General features: G+C 42.4%; 1 protein-coding gene across 1 annotated transcript; it reads right to left on the bottom strand.

The window, feature by feature from the left end:
• Positions 1-5,022: 5,022 nt before the first annotated feature.
• On the bottom strand, positions 5,023-6,058 carry OTUD6A (OTU deubiquitinase 6A). The gene has a single exon (XM_058536085.1). It carries the CDS (start codon positions 5,989-5,991, stop codon positions 5,116-5,118), a length of 876 nt encoding a protein of 291 aa, XP_058392068.1. The 5' UTR covers positions 5,992-6,058; the 3' UTR covers positions 5,023-5,115.
• Positions 6,059-11,023: the final 4,965 nt, after the last annotated feature.

Genomic DNA, 11,023 nt, shown 5'->3' with positions numbered 1-11,023 from the left:
AAAGCTGGGAGACCACGCCTGCCTCCCTCTCCAGCCTCTTTGCCACAACTCCCTCACCTCTCACCTCTATCCCCCAGCTCCACTGAACAGGAAGACCCCTGTTCTGTCACTCCTGCCTCCACTCTGGCTGTGTTCTCCATGAGCTCCTCCTAAGCCTCCCTGATTCCCCAGGTCTGATGAGGTGTGCTTTCTCTGAGCTTCTTTCCATCACGGCACTGATCATTCTGCTTTCTGTTTATTTCTGTCTATTTTCCTGTCTGCCACCTCCACTAGATGATGAGGGCTGAGACTGGATCTTTTGTCTCTCTCCCTCTATTGTTTATGACCATTCTCTCCAGTAAATATGGAATGAATGGATGAATGGACAGCTGGCAGTTTCCGATTTAGGTCACTGGAATGCAGCTATTCTGTGTGACTGATTGAAAATAGATTTACTCTCTTATATTAAAGAATGTAATATATGTGGAAGGTGGCACTTCAAATCAACGGTGAAATGGTGGATTATTCAATGAATGGTGTTGGGGTAACTGGTTAATTACCATAACTGGGGAAAATCAATTTATGTCCTTATATTACACCCAAGTAATTTCCAAGTGGATATATTAAATATAGTTAAATATAAAGAGAAAGCATTAAAAACCTGAAAGAATGCATACAGGAATATTGATCCAACCTCGGGATGGGGAAGCCCTTTTTAAGTACGATACCAAGACAGAAACCATAAAGAAAAAGATTGATATATGGATTCAAGTACAATTTTAAACTTCAGCATATGCAAAAAGTCAGAAACAAAACTGAAACGCTAAACGTAAGGGAAAAAACTATTTTTTTAAAATATCTGAATGACAAGTGGAAGGACCTATTAAAAATCTATAAGAAAAAGACAAAATTACCCATAGAAAATTAAGCAAAGTGCAGGAAGAGGCAATAAATTAAGAATTACTTGTTCCTGCATGAATGAAATAGACAGGCTAATAAACACTTAGAGGAATATTCCACCTCACTAGTAACCAACAAAGTGTCGACTAATACAACATTTGTCACCTAACAAATTAGCAAAGATGATAATTTTCAGTGTTGGCAACTATATGGGAAAATAACACTCTCATACCCTGAGAGTGTAAATGGGTGCAATCTTTCTGGAGGGCAATTTACCAGTATGCATTAAAAGCCTCTCTTTCTGACCTAGATCACTTCTAGAAATCTTTTCAAAAGGAAATAATCAGAAACATAGGTAAAGATTCAGCTACAAAGATATTACAGTGGCATATTTATAGTGGTGAGAAATTGAAAGCAATCTAAACGTCCAACAATGGAATAGGATAAATAAATTATGGCACATTCACAGGCTAGAATGCAGGCATTAAAATCATCGTATTGAAGACTGTTTAAGGACACAGGGAAATGCTTATGATTTATTGTTAAGTAAAAAAAAAAAGTAGCTTGAATAGAATGATACCAGTTTTGTTTTTTAAAACATGTGTCTATGTGTTTGTGTAGAAAGGCCTGGAAGGAAGATACTTACTGGCCTAAGGAGTCCCTGCACACAGGCCACCCTGTCCCCAGGAGGGCACTTTGGGTGAGCTCCAGTGGCTTCTGCTTTCATAGTGCAGTCCAGGAAGCTCTGGTGGCAAGAGCTGGGGCAGACAGCCCTGGGAGAGGCTCTGCTTCCCCCACAGGACCTGTGAGAAGAGGCCAAGTGGTCCCAAAAGTCACTGTAAACAAAATCAAGGAGTAGTTGCTGCCACAGCTGATAATGTTATATTCTTGGGCTCCTAGATAATGATACTAACAGTAGCTAACATTTATTGGGCACTTTATATGTATTTTCATTTAATGTACCACCTCTAAGACAGGTATCAATTGTCCCATGTTATTGATAAGAAAACTGAGGCCCACGTCACAAAGTTAGGAAGTGGGTGGATGAGCTGGGCTTCAAACCCAGATAAATGTACCTTATTTTTGGCTGCTATGGCAAAAGGGGAGAGGGCATGATAATGAGTAAATAAAAAATAGTAAGTAAATGAATGAAAATTGCTTCTGGAATTAGATCCCTTTGGGTACAGTGCCCCATGGCTTTTGTACACGAAATTGCCCCAAATAGTCACTGTCCTCAGTGACTGGTCACTGTTACAAAATGGAACAGACTGTAAATCCCTCATGTCCTGCCAGATCCCACAGTGAAGGCCCCCTCTTGGTCTGTGCTCTGGGCCTGGTTAGGATCTGGCCTGGGTTAATTCTTCCCTTTCCTTACAGCTGAAGGCAGACCCAGCGGAGGCAGCTGGGACAGGCCGAATGAGATCTTAAGGGTTCCCAAGACAGAAACAGTTATTTCTCTTGTATTCAGGGACAAGCCTATAAAATGGGACTTTGCTATCTTTGGTTGGTACCTTCTGCCAAAGAATTTCTTGGATAGTACCAGCAAGGCCCACATTATCCGGGCAGTGCCTTCTTCCCCAGTCAGGGTCCCTGCCCCGCCCATGCCCCCCCTTCCTAGTCCAGCCAGTGCACCCTGGCCCCCCACTCCTGCCATCTGGACCTCTTCCCTTGCCAGGAATCCTCTCGCAGCCAGGCCCTCTTTCCCAGCTTGAATTCCCCCTACTCAGCTGGGTCCCCTTACCCATCAAGGTACCCTACCCTAGCTGGCCCCCGCTTTTAACTTGTGGTGTCCTCCTCGACCCAATGCAGCCCACCCCAGCAGAGTACCCTCCCCATTTCTAGAGCTTTTCACCAAACTTTGCCCATGTCCCCAGTAAGGTGCCCTTCATGGGCCTATGTCCCATATCCCATGCAGGTCCCCTCGTCCAGCCAGGCTCTCTTCACCACCTATGCCCTGTTCCCCAGCCAGTCTCCTTCCTCAGCCTGTGGCCACTTCCCCCCCAGCCTGTTCCCTTTCCCCTGCCATGTCCCATTCATCCTCCTAGGCTGACCCTTTCCCCAATTTTCACCCTCCTTCCCAGCCGGGCACGCTTCTAAGGATTATGGCTCCCTTTCTGGCCTATTTTCCCTTCCCCAGCCAGTGTTCTCATCCCTATAAAAGGCTCACTTCTCACAATGCCCCTAAATGTCTTGTTTTCTCAGGGACCGCCTCTTCTTAGCCAGTTGGTTATCCGAAATTTATCTGATAACATATTTATACAGTGAGATATTGGCAGGATTTCCATATTTGTATTTTGGGAACACCTACCCCCCCAAAAAAACAGTGGCACTTCTTTCCCTCCCACAATGTAGCCCTGGACTTGTGAGTTTTGGGAAGTGGGAGTTCTTTTTCATGCATAGCAATAAGAACATCCTTAAATGAAACCATTTCATGATGTTTTTCACGGAGTGAAACATCAACTCAGGACAGCCTCAGGATAAGTTCCTCCCTAAATCCTTCCCTGCAAAACACTGCACTCTGGGCCACCACCAAGACCACAGGCCCATTCCTCCTCCCCGAGGCCTCATCTCTCCTCCACACTCCTGCTCCCTAACCCTCCAGAATTCCTTTGCTGAAGTGGATCCTGGGATACAAACTCTATATGAACTAAGTTAGCCACACAGAAATAGACAACTAGGTATTTTTTAAACTGCTTTCATTTTTTAAACAAATCATATATTTTTTTATTTTTAAATTTATATACTTTATTTTAGAACATTTGGTGTGTACAAAGAGTTTTTTAAATGAATTTAAGTAACCTCACTGAAATACAGAATCCAAAGATTAAAAAATTTTTAAATTGTTTACTGTAAATCATTTCACTTTTACTATTCTTTTGGCAAATTCAAGATATCAACAAGTCTCAAATATCAACAAAAGTATACTGCTCACTTCTTTTCCCCATACCAGTTGTAGATACAACAAAATGGATCAACTACTGTAATATTTTTTAACATTTCTTTTTAATACTCTTCTGTCTAAGAATTAAGGAAAATTACTAAATTCAGACGTTATACGAGCTGTAGATATAACAAAGTGGATCAATTACTTTAATACTTTTTAAAATCTTTTTTAATAATTTTCTATCTCTAAGAATTAAGGAAAATTACTAAATTCACATCTTTCATACGTCACACCAGTTGTAGATATAACAAAGTGGATCAACTACTTGAATAAAGTCCTACCCTTTTATGTCTCTGAGAATAAAAGAAACTTAGTAGTTCAGATCCCACCCCTTCCAGTAAGTTAAGCTACTTATCAGTTTCTCTCTTTTTGCTTCATACCAGCTGTAGACATAAGGAAATGGATCAACTACTTGTATAAAGTCATATCCCTTCCTATCTTTAATAAAAGAAATTAAATTGAGATCTTTCACATCTTAGAGTAAACCTTATCTAGCCTATCAGTTTATGTATATTTACTTTCTATATTTGACACTTATATTAAACGTCTAAATTTAACAAACGCTATTACTTAGAATTTAGCAAACATCTAAACAACTAAAATTAATTTGGAACCACACAAGTTTTTCTGAAAAAACAAAACAAACTACTAGAGGAGCTCTTGTTCGTAACTTGAGACATCTCCTGAGTAACGCAGCTTAAGCAAAAAGCAAAGCGAAACAGTTCACCATACATTTTTTTTCAAAGAACTGAGCGAAAGGCACTCACAAAGCATTTCGATCATGTACGCTCCAACTTTATCTGAGGAATCCAACACATTCACTGGACAATCTGAAGATTCTGAGCTAAACTGATTTGCCTCAAGTTAAGAATGCATCGAACCAAATGTCCATTTTTATGCCCCAATTATTTGCAACATGACCAATTCTCATTGATGAGGGAGGCAAAGACTCTTAAGGGCAAGAAGTGTTAGCACTTCTCCAACTTACTTCCCTCAGATGGCAAGATACAGCTATTTTCCTTGTAACGAGCCTCAGGTCCCCACCCATGAAGGAAGCAACGAAGGAGTGAGAGAGGAGGCTAGAACGGCAACAGAGGGAAACAGGGGGGTGGGGGGGGGGGGAAGGAGAGAGGCGGCTGAATTTTGAGCAAAATGAAGAAAGAAAAAACAGAAAACCAAAGGAAACAAAACGAAGCCTACTGAGAAGACGGCGACGGCGTCAGCTCCAGCGGTAACCGCAGCGATGACTCGACGGCGACGGCAATGGCGGCAGGGCTCCGGCGCCGTCGGGCCTAGAGGAGACGCGGGGCGGTGCCCCCGACGGCTCCAGCCTCCAAGGGCTTCACCGAGTTGTAGTGCTCCCCGAGGTTGCAAGAGTAGCGCAAGTAGACGAGGGTGAGCGGCTTCTGGGTGTACTCCTCCCCGATGAGGAGGGCGGGAGAATCCGACTGGATCACCTCGATGGGGGTCTGCAGGACGTGCGACAGGGCCCTCAGCTCGAGCTGGCCTCCCCAGGCCGCGCTGTGCATGATGTCGTCGCAGTAACTCATGAAGTCGTTGCGGCTGTAGGCGTCGCCGGTTTCGGGGTTGCTGAAGAAGGGCAGGAAGTCATCGACGTGCTTCCTCAGGTAGTCGGCGGTGCGGCGCCGCAGGCTCTCCACGGTCACCGAGAACACCAGCTGGTCTTGGATGGCGCGGTACATGCAGTGGCCGTCGGCCGGGATATCCTTCATCTCCAGATTCTTGGCCTCCAGGATGGCGGCGAGCTTCTCTTCCTCGTCGTGGCGGAAGCTGGCCAGATGCTCCCTCTCGGCCTCGGCAATCCTCTCCAGGCGCGCTCTCTCGATGGCCGCCCTTCTTTCGCGCCGTCTTTGTGCCCTTGAGAGGCGAGGAGGCTGGTTCTCGAGATCCATCTTGGCAAGATCTTCAGTGACAGAATCGAGGCTGCTGTCATCAGGAAAACTCTCTTGGAACTTCTCCAGCTCCTGCTGGTGCTTCTGCTCCAACTCGGCCTCGAGGCGGGCCACGTCTAGGAGCAACTGCTTTCTTCTCTTTCGGTCGCTCTTGGGGACCGCGTTCTTCATGCTCTGGATGCGGGCCTGCAGCTCTTTCTTCTCGCGGTGGTGGCGTCGTACCATCCGCTGATGCTCACTCTGCGAATCTTCCATGATGTTTAACGGCAGGCGAGAATCTTAAGTTTGGCGGCAGCTTAACTAGCCGCTACAGTTCTGACTAACAGCTCAAGCCACAAACTGGCTACAGCTCCTCAGCCTCCCCTAGCCGCTGCACTCTGTTCACCTCACCCACTGGTCGCCCTCGCCTTATTCACGGCCCTCTCTGCCATTGGCTACTGTCTCTCCATGGCTACGCCCCCCCACGCATGCCTGGCACTAGGATTGGCTGTTGGGAGACCCTGAATACGCCCTTATTAGACCCCGTAGCAACGGGCACTACCGGTTTTAGCGCGATTCAAATCCCGCTGGTAAGATCCCGCGAGTAAGATCCCGCATTTACACATTATGTGCAACAGTTGGGCTTGTAGAATTTTGTCATGAAGTGTTACTCTCTACTTCATTTCCAAGCCTGAACGGAATGTAGACACTAGTCATGCTTGAGAATCCCATAACAAATACCCTACCACCAGCTGAATGTGCTCTGACACTGGACTTCCCGTTATGCCTAGTGTTCAGGAGGCAGTGTGGCTTTCCACAGCTTTTCAGGTCCCTTGACTGAGGAACTCTTAGTTTTGTGTATCAGAACAAATACATTTCCTTACGTTCCTGGGAACAGAGAGTCCTTACAGTTTAGGTTTCAAATCCACCCTGTCTCGTTTCAGTGTAAGAAGGCAACAGCCACTCACCTTGAAGTCGTTCTCTACAGCTAAGCGGACCTCTCAGCTTGTACCAACAGAATGCACCTACCCTCAACTCCCCTTCTCTTGGGTTCCCGGCTTACAAAATGGGCTCCCTGGGATGCTCATGAAGCACAACAGCTGGCAATCCTCAAGCCACATCTTTCTAGTTATTTTGAATCTTCAGAAGTTCTAAAAAATAAAATAAAGCCCTAAACTCTTCCAAATATGCTCTCATCCTGCCCCACCCTGCTCATCTGTATTTTGAATTCCAGAACAGGAAGGCCCTTGAGACAACTTCCCCCTTGTCACACATGAGGAAAGTGGACATTAGTCCAAGTTGTTGCATATATCAAAATTTCACTCCTTTTTATTACTAAGTAGTATTCCACAATATGGATGGACTGCAGTTTGTTTAACCATTCACCTGTTGAAGGACATCTGAGTTGTTTCCAGTTTGGGGTTATTACCTGCTATAAACATCCTGCTATAAACATCCATATATGGTTTTTTGTGTGAATGAACATGTCTTCATTTCTCTGGGAAAAATGCCCAGGAGTGCAATTGCTGGATCATATTATAAGTGTATGTTTAGTTTTGTAAGAAACTATTTTCCAGAGTATGCCTGTACATTCCTACCAGCAGTGTATGAGGGATCCAGTTTCTCTGTGTCCTCACCAGAATTTGGTGTTGTCATAATGTTTTATTTTAGCCATTCTGATACATGTGTAGTGACATTTCACTGTGTGTTTAATTTGTACTTCCCTAGTGGCTAATTGTGTTCATCTTTTCATGTGCTCATTTGCCATCTGTGCCATATCCTCTTGGGTAAAATGTTTAGGTTGTTTGCCCATTTTATAATTGGACTGATTTTTACTGTTGAGTTTTGAGAGTTCTTTATATGTTCTAGGTACTAGTTATTTGTTGGCTATGTGGTTTGCAGATATTTTCTCCCACACTGAACTTGTCTTTTCATCTCTTTACCTGGTGTTTCTCAGAGAAAAAGTTTTAAATTTTGAAGTCCAATTTATCAATTTTTCCCTTTTTTTTTTTTTGTGAGGAAGTTTAGCCCTGGACTAACATCTGCCAATCCTCCTCTTTTTTTTTTTTTGCTGAGGAAGACTGGCCCTGGGCTAACATCCGTGCCCATCTTCCTCTACTTTATATGGGATGCCGCCACAGCATGGCTTGCCAAGCAGTGCGTTGGTGCGCGCCCGAGATCTGAACCAGTGAACCCCGGGCTGCCACAGTGGAGCGCGCACACTTAACCGCTTGCGCCACCAGGCCGGCCCCTCAATTTTTCCTTCTATGGGTTGTGTTTTTGGTATCAAGAACTCTTTGTCTAACCCTAGATCCCAAAGATTTTGTCCTGTTTTTTACTAAAAGATTTCTAGCTTTAGGTTTTAAATTTAAATCTGTGATCTATTTTGTGTTTCTTTTTGTGTAAGGTTTGAGGCTTAGGTCGAGGTTCATTCTTTTGCCTATGGTTGTCCAGTTGTTGCAGCATCATTTGTTGGAAAGGCTATGCTTCCTCCACTAAATTGGTTTTGCACCTTTGTCAAAAATCAGTTGGGCATATTTGTGTGGGTCTATTTCTGGGTTCTCTATTCTGTTCCATTTACCTATGTGTCTATCTCTCCACCAACATTATATAGTCTTGATTACTGTAGCTATGTAATAAGTCTTGAAATTAAGTAGACCCTTTCCTTCAATTTTATTCTTCTTTTTCAAAATTATTTTAGCTATTCTAATTCCTTTGTCTTTCCATATAAATTTTAGAATAATCTTGTCTATACCTACAAAAAAATCTTGCTGGGATTTTCATAGGAATTGTGTTAAAACCATATCAATTTGGGAGAATTACCATCTTTCCTATGTTGAGTCTTCCAATCCATGAACACCTGGGTACGTATCCCCATTTCTTTAGATTTTCATTGATTTCTTTCACAAATATTTTATAATTTTCAGTGCATAAGTCCTGCACATATTTAGCTAGATTTACTCTTAGGCATTTCATTTTTTGAGTGATTGTAAAGGCTATTAAATTTTTAATTTCAGTGTCCACATGTTCATTGCTAGTATATAGAAATAAAATTGACTTTTGCATGTTTATCTTGTATTTCATGACCTTGCTCAGCTGACTTACTATTTCGAGGAAGAATTTTTTTGTAGATTCCTTGGAATTTTCTATGTAGAGGATCATGTCATCTGTGAATAGGGACAGCTTTATTTCATCTTTTCCAATCTGCACCCTTTTATTTCCATTTCTTGCCTTATCATACTAATTATAACTTCCAGCACTATGTTTAGTAAGAGTGGTGAGGGCAGGCAGCCTTGCTTTGTTCTAGACCTTGGGGGGAAGCATTTCGTTTTTCACCACTAAGTACAATATTAGCTGTAGGTGGTTTTTGTTTGTTTGTTTGTTTTGCTGAGGAAGATTGGTCCTGAGCTAACATCTGTTGCCAATCTTCCTCTATTTGCTTGAGGAAGATTGTCCCTGAGCTAACGTCTGTGCCAATCTTCCTCTATTTTTTGTATGTGGGATGCTGCCACAGCATGACTTGATGAGCGATGTGTAGATCCACACCCGGGATCCGAAACCACAAACCCTGGGCCGCTGAAGCGGAGGGCGAGAACTTAACCACTACACCACCAGGCCGGCCCCTAGCTGTAGGTTTTTTGTAGATGCTCTTTATCAAGTTGAGGAAGTTCCCCTCCATTTCTCTTTTTCTGAGAGTTTTTAACATGAATGGGTATTGAATTTTGTCAAATATTGTTTTCTGCATCGATTGAACTGTTTGTGTGATTTTTCTTCTTTAGCCTGTTAATATGGTGGATTTCATTGATTGATTGTCAAGTATTGAACCAGTCTTGCATTCCTGGAATCAACTCTACTTGGTCATGACTTATAATTCTTTTCATATGTTGCTGAATTCTATTCGCTAATGTTTTGTTAAAGAGTTTTTTTTTTTGTTTTGCTGAGGAAGACCGGCCCTAAGCTAACATCTGTTGCCAATCCTCCTCCCTTTTTCCCTTTTTCTCCCCAAAGCCCCAGTAGATAGTTACATGTCATAGTTGCACATCCTTCTAGTTGCAGTATGTGGGACGCCGCCTTAGCATGGCCGGACAAGTGGTGCGTCGGTGCGCGCCCGGGATCCGAACCTGGGCCGCCAGTAGCGGAGCGAGTGTGCTTAACCGTTAAGCCACGGGGCCGGCCCCTGTTAAAGAGTTTTAAATCTACATTGATGAGAGATATTGGTCTGTAGTTTTCTTTTTTGGTACTGTTCTGTTTGGTTTTGGTTTCAGGGTAATACTAGCTTCATAAAATGAATTTGGAAGTGTTCCCTCTTCTGTTTTTCTGGAAGAGATTGTGTAAAGTCAGTGTTAATTCTTTCAATGTTTGGTAGGATTCTCCAGTGAAAACATCTGGACCAAAAGATTGCTTTTGGGGGAGTTTTAAAATTACAAAATTATTTTCCTTAATAGTTATAGGGCTAATAAAATTATATATTTCATATTGGGTGAATTTTGGTAGTTTGTGTTTTTTGAGGAATTGGTCCATTTCATCTAAGTAATCAAATTTCTGTTGACTACTTAGAGTTGTTGATAGTATTCCATTATTATCATTTGATGTCTGCAGGGTCTGTAGTGATATTCCTTGCTTTATTCCTGATATTGGTAATTTGTGTCTTCTCTCTTTTGTTATTTGTTCTTTTTCAGTCTTGTTAGAGATTTGCCAATTTTATTGATCTTTTCAAAGAACCAGCTCTTTTGTTTCATTGGTTTTCCCTATTGCTTTTCTGTTTTCAATTTCAGTGATTTCTGCTCTCTCTTTTCATTCCTTCTGCTTGCTTTGGGTGCAGTTCACTCTTCTTTTTCTGGTTCTTGAGGTTGGAGCTTAGATGATTTATTTCAGACTTTTCCTCTTTTTCTAATGTATGCATTTAGTGCCATAAATCTCCTTCTCAGTACTATTTTAATGGTATCTCATGAGTTTTGATATATTGTATTTTCATTCTCATTCAGTCCAATGTATTTTTTGGATTTCCTTGAGACTCTTTGGTTCATGGATTATTTAGAAGTGAATTATTAGTTTCCAAGTATTTGCAGATTTTCCTGTTATCTTTCTGTTATTGATTTCAACTTTGATTCCTTTGTGGTTGGAGAACATACTCTATATGATTTCAATTCATTTAAATTTGTTGGGGGTTTGTTTATGGCCCAGAATGTTTTCTATCTTGACATAGATATGTCCCATGGGCACTTGAAAAGAATGTGTATTCTACTATGGCTGAGTGATGCATTCTGTAAATGTTGTTTAGATTCCACTGGTTGCTAGTGTTGTTGAC

This window comes from Diceros bicornis, chromosome X (genome assembly GCF_020826845.1).
Source record: "Diceros bicornis minor isolate mBicDic1 chromosome X, mDicBic1.mat.cur, whole genome shotgun sequence".
Classification (NCBI taxonomy): Eukaryota; Metazoa; Chordata; class Mammalia; order Perissodactyla; family Rhinocerotidae; genus Diceros; species Diceros bicornis.
The sequence above is the reverse complement of the archived record's forward strand: the minus strand, read 5'-3'. Positions and strand labels throughout refer to the sequence as shown.

Coding starts and splice junctions, on each gene's coding strand:
- OTUD6A (XM_058536085.1), bottom strand. CDS start 5,991: ATGGAAGATTCGCAGAGTGAGCATCAGCGGATGGTACGACGCCACCAC.